Genomic DNA, 18,795 nt, shown 5'->3' on the forward strand with positions numbered 1-18,795 from the left:
GAGTAGTATTCTGAGGAGACCTCTTTAGGATTTGCACTGTTAGTTTCTCTGACTAATTTTTGTGTAACTTTTAACTAAAGTCCACCAGAGGGCACACTAGGAGTTTCTTAAAGTTTAGCTAAATCAAAGTGGACTGTAGGTTTGTGGCAAATTGGGGAATGGATATGCTGATTCACAGTGTGATCCCTGAAGAGTTTCCCTATTAAAATACGTGTTTTTCAGGACATTCCATTGTTTTCAATGGGCATCTGTTCTGTAGAACTAGCAATTTTGCCAGTTTTCTAAACAAAGGATATAGGGGCTTCTGGAATCTCTGGTTTGTGATGGGAACCTATAATTTTGAATAAGGGCAGAGGCTTTGCATTCCAAACAGGTTTTTATAGACATCTCATTTTTAATGCCCACCAAAGGGATGGCCAGGTGAAATAAACCAGAGCTTGGAAGCTTTCCTACAGGTCTCACCTTACTAGACTAAGCCTTGATAACATGGTGATGTTCTTATCAATTTTGTGAATGATTGCGTTTAACAACTGGATAGCCAGATAGTGCTCCTTGGATACATGTGGCATTTGTCAGGGCTTTGATGTGTGTGTGTGTGTCTGTGTGTGTGTTTAGTGTTTAAAGATAAACATGTAGGTTTTTAAAAAAATCACTGACTTTATTTGGCTGCTTTATTCTTTTTTATATATAAATAAATATATATAAATTTTTATTCAATTTTATTTAAAATAATAGACAACATATAATGTGCATGAACTAGTGCGTTACATCCCGCACGTTGGGCACATCAACATACAGGTGAATATACATACAAGACATACTAATAAATAACGTAATATGTAATACAATCAACTGAACATATCATAACGTACAATCGGTTATGACTTCCTTAATTACCCCAAGAGGTTTAATTGGCTGCCTTATTCTTTTCAGTCGTTCCTGTATTCCATTAACCAGACAATCTGCCTGCGCCTGGATAGCATTGAAGCCAAGCTCCTTGCCCTTGAAGCCACCTGCAAGTCCCTGGAAGAGAAGCTGGACCTGGTCATGAACAAGCAGCACAGCCCTATCCAGGTCCCCATGGTGGCAGGCTCTCCGCTGGGCGCTACACAGACATGCAACAAAGTGAGATGGTAAGGCATAGATGCGACGAGCAGCGCAGACTCTCTGCTCACAGGCGCTGCCGGCATGACCCAGCTGGGCCGCTCTCTGGGTCGCTGTCAGGGGCTGGGCATGCAGTCTAGATTGAGGAGTGAACTAATATCTGAGGCAGTTGTGCTGCCAGCTATGTGGTGCCGCTTTTGGTTAGACGGAGACTAAACATACCACCTTGATTTGTGTATGACTTGGAACTGTTGCCACATAATGCCTTAGGCCCCTTCTGCACACGCAAAATAATGCATTTTCAAACCACTTTCACAACTGTTTGCAAGTGGATTTTGCTATTCTGCACATCTTCAAAGAGCACTGAAAGCAGTTTGAAAGTGCATTATTCTGCATGTGCGAAATGAGCCTTAGTTTGGGCCCGTGTGCATGGGGAACGTTCCCTGTGGAACAACGTAGCCCCTCGTTCCAAAGCGGTTGTCCTCTTCTCCTTTTCCATCTGGCAGATGGATTGCTCCTGGGCCACTGAGATGGCCTGGCCAGGATTTTACTTTGGATGAAGAATTTCGCTCCCTGAATTCAATGTTTAGCTTGCCTTTTTTTTTTTTTACATTAAGTTGCCTTTTGATGGTGAAGATGACTTTGAAAAAAGAGCCCTACCTTCAATCACGCATATTGTAGCACTCTACTGGCAGAGATTACAAGGAGCCAGATTGCATTTAATGTACGAAACAAAGGAAAAATCTGGATTAAAATGAAGAGTGGGTGTTTACAAAAGCCATTCTCTGTCTGTTCCCACACATATTATGATGATATGTAAGTTCATGTTCTCTGGCTATAGTTGGGAAAATTTTCTGTAGTTAATAAATCTGATGCTCAGAGAGCTGTTCTCTCCTGGAACAATCCCCTTTTGAAATTTATTCTTGGTTATGCTTTCTTGGAGACTTGTGTCTGAGGACTTCATTCTCTCCTGTGCTTTAGTGTATTCTTAGTCCGTCTGTAGTCTATAACTTTTTTTAAAAATTCATTGGCAACTCGCTGTAAGTTTCTGAATATTTTTCTGGTATGTGATGCTAGAAAATGACCTCAGTATTGCAGGTGCCTTGGATACTTACCGAAAGACTCTGTTTGCTTCTTTCCTCATGTGAGGCTTCCATACCAGGGGTACAGAACGTCTTTTGTTGGCATACAAACCCATTCCTATCTGATTTGGCACCCACGTTTAGCTATAATCCTCTGTTACTGCTGCTCTTTTCATGCCCAATTTTTAAACGTTTCTTTCCTGACTAACGTGAGCACTCGTATTCAGGGATGTCTGTGTATTTTATGAAAGCGCTACTCACATTCTTGCTGGGTTTTAGCACACACATTAAAATGCTAATGAATATCATAGTACAGGCCATAGTACAGAGTTGCATTACCCCCCCCCTCCCCCACTTACAATAATGTAAAATATCATGCTAGTAGTCCGGAGAGTCATCTTCCAAAAGATTTTTTGATTGTTCAGTCGTAAGCACCCCCATTTTTTAAATAAACAAAGAGCCATGGAAGTCATGCATTTATATTGCAAACCCCTGCTTCTACCAATGTGAATTTTGGCACGTTCTGGGAAACCTTTTCCCATATTTTAATATATTGAAGCCGACGCTTTCTGAAAAACTGGGTGGAGATTTTGCTCTCTTGGAATTAGAACTTTTGGAGTCTCTGAGGCTACTGATATATGAATTCTAACTGTGCAAAGTGTTGTTCCGAGCACATGTAGAATTAGGTTACGTTGTTATGACTATCATCTGTAGGGAAGTTATTTATATGTCATCTATTTTCTCTGGAATGCGTGATCTTAAGCCTTTTCTCCTTCTACTGGCCTCCTTCTCAAAAGGCTCTTTGAAGGAAATTTCTTGAGGCAGCTAACCTGGCCAGGAACCCGATAGCACATACGCAGTGAATGTCATCCTTCACCAGTTTTTGCTAATTAGGGTCTAATGCTTCTCTGATGGATTTAGTGTGTGTCTCGAGGCTGCATTTTGCCTGTGAAGAATCGGGGGCCCTTGATAGCCTTTCCAAAGGAGTTCGGCCATTTATCTCTCACCCGGGGAAGTCATTTTATTGCAGTTGTTTTTCCCCAGGTGGATAGAACTCAGCGTGAGATGAGATACGTTGTTGTGAGATGATGTACGGCTGCACTCTGCTTCCTGCTGCCCTTAAATGCCTGCAGAATGAGCCTGGCTGTTTTATGGGTTCATCGTAAATATCATCTCGTATAATCAGGAGTGGAAGTTTTCTCTCTTCAAGCGGGAGGCTGTGCTGCAGATGGGCACAGATTGCCTTGATTCTGACGAAAGGGGCTATATAGTGGCATGTTCCCCATTTCTCCCCTCCTGCTATTTCTAAGGCATATGTGATGCTGCTGTGTTTACTGTCTTTCCTCTCTCAGGTCTCTTGCCTTGAAAAGCAGGTGGTTTGGAGGCCTGCCAGGTTTGGCAGGCATTATTGGTACAGATCAAATCCATAACCTACGCAGGAAGTGCCCACGTCGTCTGCCAGCTCGGTGCAGTGGCGGTTCCATTTTTTTTTTTGGCATTATAATGAAAAACATTGGGTGGAGTCAGCCAAAATGTGTGGAGCAGATGGTGCAGCACTCAGCAGCAGCGCCTTCTTTGAACCCCCCAAGAAACAGATTTTGCTTTCTTCCCCCTCTTCAACTGTCTCTTGATGCTGCGGTGTTTGCTTTCCGCTGTCAGCAAATTATGGTGAAGTTACATGGCAATTAACTACCGACATTGATGGGACATGGAGTTTTCAGCATGGAGGCTTAATCCAGTTTCATGACTGTGAGCTGCAGGTCTTTGTTAGGCACACTGATTTCAGAGCTTGTCCTGGGGATGGTTCCCACACATACCTGAGCCCCCTTCTGCACATGCAGAATAATGCACTTTCAATCCACTTTCACAACTGTTTGCAAGTGGATTGAACAGTCATTATTGTGCATGTGCGGAAGGGGCCTGAGGGAGCTATTCCAGTCCATGGTTGGAGATCTACGTTTCCCATTTATGATCATGTGGTCCTAACATCGTGTTTTCATGTGAAAGAATATTAAGGCCCTGGGGGCTGAATATTCTTTTGGAAACACCCCCCCCCTTCCTGGATACAGTGTGTAACAGACTTCCCTCTGTGATACACCTCTGAAGATGCCAGACACAGATGCAGGTGACACGTTAGGAACAAGATCCACCAGACCACGGCCACACTGCCCAGAAAACCCACAACAACTAGTTGAATCCGGCCGCGAAAGCCTTCGACAATACTTCAAACAAAGAGCTTTTGGACATCTGAAAAACTAGCAAATTTGTCATGGTGTGATCTTTTGGAGGCGCAGGCCTATTTTGGCGGGTGAAGTGTGCGTTCTGAATGTTTCAAAAACTTTATTCGGCTCTGCTCATCTGTCAGTCCTGCTTGTTCTCCCCAGTGCTTTGGCCTCATGCCTCCGTCTCTTTAATTTCCTGGCGGTCTGGCTCCACACTTATCTTACCTTTCAAGGAAACGTGCTGACCACAGCTTCCAGAGTGAAAACTGGCATCGGATGTCTTCTTTGTGGCGTGACATCCGATATCATTGTATCGTCGTCTCCACAGTTCTGTGGAAAGGCTATACATTGTGAAGATAACCCAAGAAGCTCAAGGGCCATCACGTTGGTCATGATTGTGCGGTAGACTTTGAGTCATTTCACGGATATCCTTCACACTGTTATGCTGGATTCAGGTACAGTGGCATTACTTTGACAATGTGCCTGTTGAACATGTGTTTTTTTAGGCTTTTGCTGCTCTCTGCTTGGAGGAAGAACTGGGGTGTTTGTCACTTACTTGGGTGAGGTCAGAAAGACACCACAGTTGAGTTCACAACCTTTTAAGTCTTTCCGGTATATTTCTTCTAGTTAGAATAATTGAACTGTCAGCCCTTTTGTATTTGCATGATCTGTGTTGAAGTTAACCAACCAGAGTATGAAACTGTTGTTGGGAACCCAGTGCACAGCCATAATAAGCAGAGGGCCAAACTTGGTGGCCAAACTTGGTGTCCAGCTTGGCCGGAACACCATCATCACTCTTTGTAAGCTAAGGAGTGCCACGTTCAGTTGGTGAATGAGGGGTGCCAACTTCCACAGTTTTGTAGGCCAAACTATGACAACCACATTTCTTGAATGTTGTCCACCAAATCTACATGACTCATTCATACAACTCACTATCCCCGGACTGCAGTGAACTCTCTGTTTAATGCAGCTCCCCCTAACCAACTTCTGGAAGTTTTTACTCAGCACGGACCTGACATCGCGTAGATGTTTAAACATAATCACTTGTAAAGTTCAAAACAATTGAACTGGAGATTCTTAGAAACAATCCACAACATTATTGGGAAGCCATGCTTTTGGCATGGTGAGATACTTACCCTTTCAGTTAACAACTTTATCAGGTGAGCACAACAGGGCCTTTTTGGGTATATGGAGCTCATAATTTCAAACTCGGTTGGAACTTTCTGTGTGGCTAGGAGTCAGCCATGACATTACCTGGAGCCATTACCTGGAGCACACCAGATGTGTTTCCACACTCCTACATTCCTGCTGGGTGACCTTGGGCCAGTCACAGTTCTTTGGAACTCTCTCAGCCTCACCTACCTCACAAGGTGTCTGTTGTGGGGAGAGGAAGGAAAAGAACTTGTAAGCCACTTTGAGTCCCCTTACAGGAGAGAAAGGTGGGCTATAAACCCAAACTCTTCTTCACAAACTGTGGCCTTCTAACCACGACTGCCCACTCACCAGCCTGTGAACTTTGATGGCCTACCTCACAGGGTCCTTATGAATATGCTTAGAAGTATTTCTTATAAAATCACTTGGCCTGTTGTGCCTGGATAGTTTCATGTTAGATATTGCTGTTTATTTTAACTCAAGAAACTGCGTGTGGGGGGAAATCAAAGGGTCATGATGGGAATTTGCTGTCTACAACAAAATGTAACCTTGGTTTGTGTGTTTGTGTAGATGTGGCTGCATGACAGGAAGGGTGACTTGTTCTCTAGCCCATTAAGATCCACTAGACTTGGGCGTGTGGCTTTGATTAATGGGTTATGCTCCAAGCGGTATCTTTGGCCATGCTGGTTGGAATGCTTTTTGGCTCTGGGTTCTCTCCCCCCCCCCCGCCCCCCTGAATTGTCCTTCCAGAACAACTCCGGTCTTTTGCGATGCATGTTGTAGTGGCAGAAAATGTTTAAAAGAGTTTTAAAATGAGCTTCAGAAAATGGAATTCCTTCAGAGCTGTAATTTAATGATGAAAGTGAGAGAGAAAGAGCTGTCAGAGAAACGGCTTCCTCTAGGGCCCTTTGGAAGGTAATGTGCTACAAGAAACGTGAACCCTGAAATAAGTGAAAGCTCAGAATCCTCAGGGGAGGGTAATTAAATTGTAAATATATACCTTTGCCGTCAACACCAGTGCTGCTAGCTAGACTGCCTGTGAGCTGTAAGCAGCGGTTTTTAGCGAGCAGCCTTCCCCCCCTCCTATTATGTTTGAATTATAAAGACATTTGTTGATTGTAATACACTATCCCGCAGCCCTGGCCAAGTGGTTTAAAAAAAGGAAAATAGTTTGTCAGTTTTAATCACAGCACTTTGATCACTTTGTCTTCAGGGTATGTAGCAGTCCTTTCTTTTTCATACTCTTAAAGTAGCAGATGTGGTCACACTCTGGATAATGTGCTTGGCTCTGAAGTTCAGCTGTTAGCAGAATTCCCCACACCAGACCCTGAACATACAGATAAAAACACCCAGTTGACATTCAGGGCAAGATAGGAGCCTATCCCCTTCCTTGCTCTAACAGCATAGCTGGTTATCCTCACTGAAAGGGAATGTGGAGTTAAGGAATAAGTCCAGGTGAATAATAACAGCTGGTCTGATATACTCGGTGCATCCTTCCTTCTTGCCCTGTGCTTTTAATTACTGTTTTATAGGCTTTTGATGTGTATCTCAGTTTTGGTTATAATTGGGTTTATGATGTGTTTTTGTAATGTTTTGTTTTCACCCTTAGCTGACTTGGTGGCCTTGATTGGGCAGAAAGGTGGCGTACAAACTTTGTATGTAAGGAAATAAATAATATAGCTGAGTTATATGCAGGCAGAGTTCTTGTAAGTAACCTGGGAAGGGAAATCACTGGTAGTTCTCATCCCAGGGGGTTCGAGATTTTCCGGGTTGCCATCCATTGCTAGTTTTCTGCTTTTGCTGGTCTCTGGTTGTTTGCATTTTAAATTGATTCTGTTTAAATTGTTGACTATGATTTTTAACTGTTCTATCTTCTATACACTGCCCAGAGTCCTCTGGGGGTGGACGGTATCGTAAATCAAATAATAAATTAATAAATAAAAATTTTGTATATGAGAAACTGAGCCCCAAGGGCAGCTTGGCCAAGAAAACACTTGGCCAATACTTTTATGCTCTTGTCTGCTTTTACTTTTAAATCACCTTGAGTGGGTCTCTGGGATAGTTGGGCTATGCATTCCCTAAACAAAACCTATAAGTATTGTCGAAGGCTTTCACGGACGGAATCATTCGGGTGTTGTGGGTTTGCCTGGCTGTATTGATTGAAGTCTATAAAATTATGCATGGGGTAGAAAATGTTGACAGAGAGAAATTTTTTCTCTCGTTCTCACAATACTAGAACCAGGGGGCATTCATTGAAAATGCTGGGGGGAAGAATTAGGACTAATAAATGGAAACACTTCTTCACGCAACGTGTGATTGGTGTTTGGAATATGCTGCCACAGGAGGTGGTGATGGCCACTAACCTGGATAGCTTTAAAAGGGGCTTGGACAGATTTATGGAGGAGAAGTCGATTTATGGCTACAAATCTTGATCCTCTTTGATCTGAGATTGCAAATGCCTTAACAGACCAGGTGCTTGGGAGCAACAGCCACAGAAGGCCATTGCTTTCACCTCCTGCATGTGAGCTCCCAAAGGCACCTGGTGGGCCGCTGCGAGTAGCAGAGAGCTGGACTAGATGGACTCTGGTCTGATCCAGCTGGCTTGTCCTTATGTTCTTATGTTCTTATGGCCGTGTTCCAGTAGCGTTTTCTCCTGACGTTTCACCTGCATCTGTGGCTGGCATCTTCAGAAGGTCCTCTGAAGATGCCAGCCACAGATGCAGATGAAACGTCAGGAGAAAATGCTACTGGAACACGGCCACACAGCCTGGAAAACCCACAACACTCTAGTGAAACCTATAAGATCGCTCCGTCCCCCAAGCAGAGTTCATGAATGAGGGTAGTAAATCTCAGAAAACTTGGATTGTTTGGGGGCAGCTCTCCCTGGAATTGCACTCTGTATCGCTTTTATATTCAGAGGTGATGGAAGAACTGTGGTGAGCCCTGGAAAAACAGTCCTTCCCATGACGGTGTCACGTTTCGCTGGGTCAGTTGAAAAATTGAAAATATCCATTTAGCACTAATGTAGCTGGGGAGAAGGGAGTGGAACTCAATAATTTATTCAAATATGTTGCAGGATTATCTTTGTCAAACTTTCATGAACTGAGTCTCTGAAACGAGTCCCCGTGGTATTTCCTAAACCATTAGCTAAGTGGTTTCCAATAAGCCTTTTGTTCTTACTCATTGAAGGCTCCATTTGACAACTTTGGTTTGTCGGGCCATTGATAGGCAAGCAGTAAGATCAAATGGAATTGGCAGGTTTTTAGGTGCGTCTTGGGGAGGGCTAAAGCAAGCGCATTTGGATGTTTAATCGCGTCTCCCAAGGCAAAGACAATACAAAAGTTTCACGTCATGAAATATGACTGTAAAATATCTTGTAAAATCTTTAAATCTCTGCCTGCCAAAGACATTACAGAATTTTTTAAAGAAGAAAAGGAGCAACGAACAAGGTGACAAACTAAGCTAGAAGAGAAAAATATAAAAACATCCAAATGAGAAGGTCCGTGTTTCATTCAAAGCAGCCTGAAACAACCGGTTGAAAAGGGAGAGCAGCGGCTGTGGAGAGGATTTGGTTCTGAATTTGTGTGGCTGTGATTTTGAACAGAAGACAACAATTGCCTGTGGGGTTGAGTCCCCCTCTGCTTGTTGTGAACTCTCAAAGGAGGGAAGTCTTATCAGGGCAGGTAGAGGGGACTGGAAAGGTGGAAGATGAGGTGGAAGAGTCACTACTTAAGAGCAGCAGTGGCGTAGGAGGTTAAGAGCTCGTGTATCTAATCTGGAGGAACCGGGTTTGATTCCCAGCTCTGCCGCCTGAGCTGTGGAGGCTTATCTGGGGAATTCAGATTAGCCTGTGCACTCCCACACACGCCAGCTGGGTGACCTTGGGCTAGTCACAGCTTCTCGGAGCTCTCTCAGCCCCACCTACCTCACAGGGTGTTTGTTGTGAGGGGGGAAGGGCAAGGAGATTGTGACCCCCTTTGAGTCTCCTGCAGGAGAGAAAGGGGGATATAAATCCAAACTCCTCCTCCTCCTCCTCCTCCTCCTCCTCCTCCTCCTCCTCCTCCTCCTCCTCCTCCTCCTCTTCTTCTTCTTCTTCTTCTTCTTCTTCTTCTTCTTCTTCTTCTTCTTCTTCTTCTTCTTCTTCTTCTTCTTCTTCTTCTTCTTCTTCTTCTTCTTCTTCTTAATTGTGTGCACGTGTATTTTAGGTGCTCATCTCTTTAACATATATATGAGCGGGGGGGGGGGGGGCTAATCCCTTCTCAATCTGTCATCTTCTATTTTCAAGATGTGGGGCCCATTCTTTGCAAGCCATGTGCACCATTTGAGTGAATTCTGTGGCTGGTGAACTTCTCTGTGGATTGTTGTCCAGTTGGACTGGCAACAGCTGTCAAGGACAGAAACTGTTTTCGGAACCGAGCAGTGGATGGTATTTCTGGAGGCCTCAGCAAACCGTTAGAAGACTGTGCTGTCGCACACAAAGAGCAGAATTACATTTCCCTGCATTTGGGCTGTCCTAAACAGAAGGAGCACAAATCATTGTGTGTTCCTCTGAACCTTTGGCATACTCATTCTTTGCACTGGGGGAATGCACTGAAAATCAGGGCTTCGGAAACTCCTTTCCTTTTAGTGCCTGACCCTCAAGGTGTCCTTAAACCATAAAGAGGAATCTGTGACTGAAAAGAATGGACGTGTAGAGATGTATGTACTCATATAAAGAAGTTAACAAGGCCCTCCAGATGACTCTTGAATATGTAGTGTCTGTCCTCGGTTCAAAATGTATTGCAGAAAAGAATGTCCCTGGCTACAATATCAATCTCCATATGTTTTAAATAGGTTAATTTTAGTATACGAAGCCCTTAAGGGTATTTAATTGGTTTAGCTTATTTGGGAGAAATGAAGCAGAACTCAGAATGGGCTGGGCCCATTTCCAACACAAAAAGTTTTGTTAAAGTGTCCACGAACCCATCTTCCACATGTCTTGTTGGGTTCAGGTGTCTTCATTTATTCCTTGTGTTTGAAAAAGCTGTGATTGCTCTCTGGTCCTAGAGGGTGGGGGCCATAGCAGGTCCTGGGCTGGTTTGTGGCACAGGAGGGAGACTTGTAATTGCTTTGGTGGGGTCTGAGGTATTGCATTAATCCCAGGGTAAGGGGGAAGGTCTGCACTTTAAAGGTCTGTGACTGGGGGAAGAGCTGTTGCTTCACATGTAGAAAGCCCCAGGTTCAACCCAAGCATTTCCAATTAAAAGAATCAGGCCTGTTAAAGACCTCAGCAGTGGCGTATCTGCCAGAGGGACATGCAGGGTCAATTGTCCCAGGGCGCCACATTAGATCACATGGGGGCGCCCACTGGGCACCCCTTGGCCCAGCCCCACCAAGCCTAGCTCCGCCAGGCTTCCTGGGATCGCCACCACTGGCTAAGGTAAGTGGGGCACAGGCGGGGCACCTGGAGCAGGTGTTTCCCCGGGTGCCATTTCCCCCTGATACGCCTCTGGACCTCAGCCTAAGGCCCTGGAGACCCACTGCCAGTCTAAGTAGACAGGACTCAACTGGATAGACCAACGGTCTGATGCAGAGTGAAGCAGCTTGATGAATTCCATCATCAGATGGAAGAGAGAACTACAGGCTGTTCCACCAGGGGAAGTGGAGGGGGAGTTGTTTGAGCTTGGACGCTGGCCCCGAAGCTCCGAGAAAGGGGGCATACTCTGTTGAAAGGTCAACCCACAGCCTTCCCTGCAAGGAAAGAGGCCCCTGACCCGAGGAGCTTCCCAAGACTCCTTGGGAGAAGGGATGCTTCTTGTTACACGGTAATGTGCCTTGAGCACGGTTGTAAATCTTTAAAAATGAAGATGCGCAACACCTGGCAGAGTGGTGCCAATAACATCGAGTTGTAGCAGGATTTGCTTATTTTGTTCAATCTTAAAAGGTTTTCATGAAGTTTTTGTATAGCAGAGGGGAAAGGAAGGCCTGGAATCGTGCTGGAAGACGCCTGGTTTTTTAGTAGCAGAGGCTGGAGAGGGGAAACTTACGGAGCAGTGCTGGGAACTGAAGGCCCTCCTGCACCCCCACCCTCACGCCCTTCCCAGCTTGGCTCCTGAGGCGTCTTTGTGGTCATAAAATACTCCTCCTCGGGCTTGCTTTAAAAGAACCCGACCAAGCGGCCTCCGACCGACCGCTGGCTCTCCTCACCAGTGACACTGGCCAGGCTTCTTCCTTCTCTCCAGCAGCTCTGTAGTCTGAAAAGAAGCAAGGCCAGCGGGTTCTTTGGAGACCCTGCATTGCTGTAAATTTAATGATTACAGTCTTTCGGTGGTGTTTAAAAATAACAGACCCAATTTTTTTTAAAAAAAGTATGAGCAAGCTGTTTTTACTGACATCCAGGTACTATAAACCCCAGGCAGCGGCCGGCTGCTTTTTTTTTTTCCAGGATGGGGATCTGTGAGTCATTGAAGCGTTGTTGGTTCGAGTTGTTTGCAGTCGAACCTGTCCTTTTTATGAATGGTCGCTGTGAGTAATGCCTCTTGTTAAGTAGCCTCCCTCAGAGCAGGAAAAAAACCACGACAGACTTTCTTTAAACTGGTTTTCCTTATTGACTGGTGAAGCTTGACTTACCGTGTTTCCCCGGATATAAGACAGTGTCTTATATGAATTTTTGCTCCCAAAGATGCGCTATGTCTTATTTTCAGGGGATGTCTTATATTTCTGTATTCTGTTCGTCAGGCATTCTTCCAAACAAAAACTTTGCTACGTCTTACTTTTGGGGGATGCCTTATATTTCGCACTTCAGCAAAACCTCTACTACGTCTTATTTTCCGGGGATGTATTATTTTCGGGGAAACGGTATCAGTGAAGTATCCCTGTGAGTGTGTCTGCCTGTGCAGACTAAGAGACTCTTTTTGAAAACCGGGTTCGAAGGGATTGAAAAACCCCTGCATTAAATGTCCGCCTTACTTTAGCAAAAGGCACCGTTCTTCCAGCTTACCTGAACTGGAAGGATCTCTTTCAGGCCTAGAATGGTCTGGCTATTCTAACAGACACTGTTTCATTGTTTGCTTTTCGCCTGTTCAGTTTGCAAACTGACCACGGTTTCATCTTTGAAGTCCCTGAGTCATGTTTGGAGCATGACTGGTATGTTTTGGCTCGAGGCCGTAACGGCAAGGGTCATTTTAGAATGAAACATTTCAGTTTTGGAACATGTGCTGTTGTTGCGATTCTCCAGGTGCTGGGCACCCCGGAGCTGGGACAGTTTCACTGGTGGTGGGACAGTGTTTGCCTGTGTGCCGCTCTCCTGTAACTGTGGCAGTGCTTGTGATACACAACGCCTTGAAAGGTTTTCCGATCCACTCATTTCATGTTCTCACTCCAAATCCAGCCTTCCTGTTTTCTCCTTTTAAAGCACTTTTTTTTGCTGAAGTCACAGCTGACTTATGGCAACCCTAAAGGGTTTTTAAGGCAAGAGATGTTTGGAGGTGGTCCCCCCCTCCCCGGTATTCCTTGGAGGTCTCTCATCCGAATACTAGCCAGGGTAAGGGCTGAGAGTGTGTGACTGCCCCAAGGTCACCCAGCAAGCTTCTATGGCTGTGGTGGCGAACCTTTGGGACTCCAGATGTTATGGATTGCAATTCCCATCAGCCCCTTCCAGCATGGCCAATAGGCCATGCTGGCAGGGGCTGATGGGAACTGTAGTCCATAACATCTGGAGTCCCAAAGGTTCGCCACCACTGTCTATGGCATGAGTGGGGATTTGAACATGTGCTTCCCAGGTTGTGGTCTGACACCAACTTCTGGAGCTCCTAAAAGAGCTTAATAAAAGCTTAATTTTTGCAAGTAGTTTTGGTCTGAAAAGTATTATAAACGATAATAGAATATATTGTTGAAGGCTTTCACGGTCAGAATTACTAGGGTCTTGTGGGTTTTCTGGGTTGTGTGGCTGTGTTCCAGGAGCATTTTCTCCTGATGTTTCACCTGCATCTGTGGCTGGCATCCTCAAGTTGCTTTACAACCATCAGATCCTCTGAAGATGCCAGCCACGGATGCAGGTGAAATGTCAGGAGAGAATGCTCCTGGAACACAGTCACGCAACCCAGAAAATCCACAACACCCTAGATCAGGGGTCTTCAAACTATGGCCCTCCAGATGTTCATGGGCTACAATTCCCATCAGCCCCCTCCCAGTATGGCTAAGTGGCAGGGCTGATGGGAATTGTAGTTCATGAACATCTGGGGGGCCATAGTTTGAAGACCCCTGCCCTAGATAATAGAATGCCCCTGACACGCGGTCACCTGCCCTTTCCTCTTATTCTGCTGTGTATGTGGATGAAGTCTTGCCCCCCAAAAAACTGGCATTGTACTAGCCCACTAAATCAGTTGAGTTGGCTGGCGTGCTTCCATACTGAACAGAAACTTACACACCGCAAAGTGATACATGCGTTGAGAAACGAGGCTGTAAACCTATTAATTGGATTGAGTTAGCAGGACACAATGTAAGGGTGATAAAACAGCCTTTCCCATAAAGCTTTGAAATGTGGGTAAGTGAACTCTTTAAAACAACACACTTTTCAAGCGTGTGTAAGAAAAGGCGCCTATTCAGCATTTTGCATTCTTGAGGCAAGTGCATATAGGATTGTATTCATAAAGCCAGAACAAAGAATCTGTTTCAAGCCAGATCCTAGAAGTCCTCCTGCCCTCCCTCGCCTCTTTCACCCGGTGGAGCATTTCTATAAATAGCCCTCCTGGTCTAAGGCTTGGCCCGAACGTTCCTCTGTGAGTTTTCCATAGTCAGTTTCCATCCATCTGGCAGAACTCCTTTGATCCTCTACCGTGAGGGAGGTGAAATGTCATTGTGGTTCCTCTTTGTTTTGTATTTTTCCCTTTCCCTTCCTCTCCAGATTAGTAAATTAGTAAAGCCGTCTTGAGAAGGAAGAGGAGGAAAGTTGAAGTAGCTTTGCCAAAAGTTCTTGTCTTTTATTGGCTGCCGCCTGGGTGAGTGACAGCTTCTTGGCCAAGGGAAGCTAGAAACTAACGGTGATGGATATGAGTCACACACACGGTTTCCATGCTAAAATCACCTCTGGCACGAAATTACTGGTGAAGACCTCCCCTTCCCCTGTCAGAATATGAGTGCTTGAAAAATCCAAAACCTGTAATTTAGTAATGGCTTGAGTAAGTGTTCAGGTATGCTATATATCATTGTCGTAATAAACCTCTGCTTTATTTTTCTGCCCCCCCCCCCCCCCCCCCGCATACTGAGACATAGACAATATAGCTAATAAAAAAATTGTTTGTGGTTGGCATTTCCCGAATAAACAGAGTGTTCTGAGATTTCAGTACTTCAGGGGATTGGAGTAATGGAAAATGGCCTCTGAATACGGCCTTATCCAAACGTTGCGTTTGCTTCTGACCTTTCTCAAATTCCTAAGTCATTTTGATGAATCTGAACTGGCGGCCCCGGAAGCAGGAACCTTCACATTTTGGAGTCGAGACAGACAACAATGATACTGGTTATTGCTAGTTAGCTCAATAGCAATTTTTCTGGTAGACCTTACTGTGTGACAGAAGACTCTCTTCTTTATTAGAATGTACTTTAAAAAAATAAAGACATCCTGTAAGTTCTGCCCTTCATCTTTGAGTCATAAAATCATAAAGTTGGCAGAGACCACAAAGGCCATCGAGTCCCAACTCTCTACCATTCAGGAATACTCAGTCAAAGCACCATTGACAGAGCGCCATTCAGCCTCTGTTTGAAAACCTCCAAAGAAGGAGACTCCACCACCCTTCAAGGCACCGAATTCCACTTCTGGAAACCTGAGAAACAGGTGAGAGAGCATAGAGATGGCTTGCTTTCAAGATCTGCTTTGTGATGGGTCATGGAATTATTCTGTTTAGTTAATGAATTAACCGGGCTTTCCCCTTTAGTAGAGAATCCCAGTGGAATTAAGCAATTAGGGCCGTGGTGGCGAACCTATGGCACTCCAGATGTTCATGAACTACAAATCCCATCAGCCCCTGCCAGCACGGCCAATTGGCCATGCTGGCAGGGGCTGATGGGATTTGTAGTCCATAAACATCTGGAGTGCTATAGGTTCGCCACCACTGAGTTAGGGTCTCCTGCCTTAACCTACTGTTTTGTGAGCCGACCCCTTTCAGCTGACTCTGCTACCTGCTCCTGCATAACTGGCACACAGCTGTGTGTCTTTTGCATACTTTATCCATGCACAACGCTAGAGAGCTTCATACAAGAGGGCCCATTTCACCTGAAAGAATTTCCCTCCCAAACGTGTTGATGAATCCAGCGCAGGCAGCATCAATGGGCACATTGAGCAATTTGTCAGCTCCGGGGGCTTCCGTACCAGCTTGAGTCTTGGCACCTCTGCTTGTACGAGTGGAGCCGTCAGAGGAGCATCCTGCACGTCTCTCCAGTCTTGGGAGAAGTTTTTTTTTTTTTTGCCAGAGATTTTGCTGAGCTGGACGGGGAAATCTGTGGCCTAATTCAGTGTCACTTTGGGAAAGGGCAAAAGTTAAAATTCAGAGGAGCTACAGGCTGGGCAGAACCAAATTCTCTGCAGTGCAGAGTATCTATAACCCCTTGTGCTAGTTAAATTAATTACTAATGGCTTATATCAGGGCATTTCCTCTCCTTTCATTTTTAAGTTGTTTTAAGTTAATTAAATGCCATCAGGCACACTTTAAAATGGCCCACAAAAATGAATTAGTTCTTTTTTTTAAAAAATGAGAACTCTCCCATTTTATATCAATTTTCATTTTTTAAGGTTTTCTATTCAAAGGAAACTAAAGAGCAGGCAAAAGCCCGAGGTCCCCTTAAATGGAAGCTTAATTTTATTGCATTTATCTCTATGGCTGCAATTAATTATTCAGAGTGTTCATTAAAAATTACAGTCTGGGTAAGTGACACTTCTTTAAACAGGCATTCTGAGTTTATTGAAATTGAAGGATGTGATGATAAAAAAATTGGATGTCCAAAGGAATGGTAGGAAAGTATCTCAAAAGAGCTTCAAAATGTCATTTAAAACTTGTGAGCGGAATTGCAGAGTACCTGAAAAGTTTTGGAAGGACTGTGAGAGGCAAAGCAGTCTTGGGTGGCATTCTTTCTGCCCGTTAGCTCAGGAAGCAAGACATGGATGTGCATGCTTTGATTGGATCTTCTTGCAAGGCAGGCGGTTGGACTTGATGGCTCTTGTGGTCTCTTCCAACTCTATGATTCTGTGACATTCAGAGGGGGGGTGGGAATTATCCTTTCTCACAAGAGCCTCCTGGATCACTGGACTGAGCAGATGGGAGTTTTTGATGAGAGATAAGCAAGCTTAGGAGAACTTGATGGGTTTACTTGAGCTGTGCTTCACCTTTGGTTGGTTTGCTAGATCTCTTCAAGTCGAATGCTCTTTTAATTGTTTTTGGACGTCTCTCTCTGTACTGCTGGTCCCAATCAGAAAGATGGACAATAAATAACCCAGTTGGGTATAATTCTGCTTAGGAGTGCGCTGTAAGGCACTTTTACCTTAAAATTTAATAAACATTTAGCATAATTTCATAAGCTAACATTTCATTTTCTTTCTTTCTTTCTTTCTTTCTTTCTTTCTTTCTTTCTTTCTTTCTTTCTTTCTTTCTTTCTTTCTTTCTTTCTTTCTTTCTTTCTTTCTCTCTTTCTTTCTTTCTCTCTTTCTCTCTTTCTCTCTCTCTCTCTCTCTCTCTCTCTCTTTCTTTCATTCATTCATTCATTCACTCATTTATTTATTTACCGTGATTGATTTTTTTATACCGCCCGCTCCTGAAGGACTCTGGGCGGTGCACAACATATAAAGTTCAATGATATAGACCCAATTACAAAATAAAACCAGTTAAAATTAACAAATACAATACAAAAATACAATACAGATATAAATAGATGGCAAGATGGTAATTCTTAAAAGCACTAAGATGAGTTTGGGGTTGAGAAGAAAGCATGTATTACATATGTTTCAATTTCCCCCAAAATTTCTGGTGGTTTTTTCGGGGGGGGAGGGGGGTGTTCCTGTTTTTTCTCATGTCTTCAAATCTCTTGCCATTTTACATCTCCTACTCTGGAGAAGGCAGCAGACCGTGCAGCGGGCTCTTTCCCGCTGCCTTTTCTTCTGGATAGTTTCACAAATTGAGTTCCGTAGTTGGATTGAGGGGGGGAATCTGTTGCTCACGTAACTTCCCACATGGTCACTTGTGTTATTCTTGGTTTTTCAGGATTGACAGTCTCTCTTTTTCCCTGTGTGTACTTTGCATTGATAAAATACTGAATAATTGTGTCTGAGGTCAGAGGGTATTACATAATTCCACTGAAGCAATCCTCCCCTTGAAAGAATTATGAGTTCTAGGAATAGTACAGAGCTCAAAATATGATGGATTAGAAGCGTTAACATTTGGTACTTGGTAAACAGCCTGGAAACCAGGGAAGGGGGGGGGGGGGGAATTAAACACATCCCAACTTCACATAAGTTGCCATGCTTTTTATGGAAATGCTCATTAAAATACCAAGCGGTCGTTTTAACAATTAACTGCCGAGCTTTTTCTCCCTTTCATTCTGCTTTATTCCTTCTCTCTTTATTGTGTCTTCACAGCGTCGTCCCTCAGACCACAGTAATACTGAACAACGACCGTCAGAATTCCATCGTAGCCAAGATGGTGGGGCAAGAAGAGACTTTGAGCAGAGCAGCAGATTCACTGGAGAATATCCTAAGCAAGTCAGTTACTGCCTCCCTGGAAATCCCCCTATCCCAACCCCTCTAATGCGTCTTGGTTTCCAACAGGAAAGCAGTTTTTAATGGTGTGCAAAAAATATCATGAAGCTCTGAGCAGATGCAGAGATGTTCTTCATTGAAAGGAAAAGGGACGGAATAATTTCTGGGACCTGAAATCTTTATGCAACAGAGCCCATGGTGGCAAACCTATGGCACTCCAGATGTTCATGGACTACAATTCCAATTGGCCATGCTGGCAGGGGCTGATGGGAATTGTAGTTCATGAACATCTGGAGTGCCATAGACTCGCCACCACTGCAACAGACTGTCAGACCTGGGGCAGACGCTTGCAAGTCAGCTCCATGAAGTTGTCTCAGCTCCTTTCTCTGGCGTTGGTTTATTTAACATTGGCTGATGTGTGAAACTGGCTGCAGTTGAGATTCATGGAGTTGCACAGAAAACATCCCAGTCTCCGTGGAGAGCTGAGGCAGGTGTGGCTCTTCCATGGTCCCAA

The 18,795-nt window shown here is 44.4% G+C and overlaps 1 protein-coding gene across 3 annotated transcripts in view; it reads left to right on the forward strand.

The window, feature by feature from the left end:
• LOC125443776 (BTG3 associated nuclear protein) overlaps positions 1–18,795 on the forward strand; it is a 172,179-nt gene that overhangs the window by 11,205 nt on the left and 142,179 nt on the right. For all 3 annotated transcript variants that reach the window (XM_048516084.1, XM_048516086.1, XM_048516085.1), the window contains exons 4-5: positions 934–1,133; positions 18,162–18,284. In XM_048516084.1, the coding sequence (XP_048372041.1) occupies positions 934–1,133; positions 18,162–18,284 (323 nt within the window). The remainder of the gene's footprint in view (positions 1–933; positions 1,134–18,161; positions 18,285–18,795) is intronic.

The sequence above is a fragment of the Sphaerodactylus townsendi genome, linkage group LG14 (assembly GCF_021028975.2).
Source record: "Sphaerodactylus townsendi isolate TG3544 linkage group LG14, MPM_Stown_v2.3, whole genome shotgun sequence".
NCBI classification, from domain to species: Eukaryota; Metazoa; Chordata; class Lepidosauria; order Squamata; family Sphaerodactylidae; genus Sphaerodactylus; species Sphaerodactylus townsendi.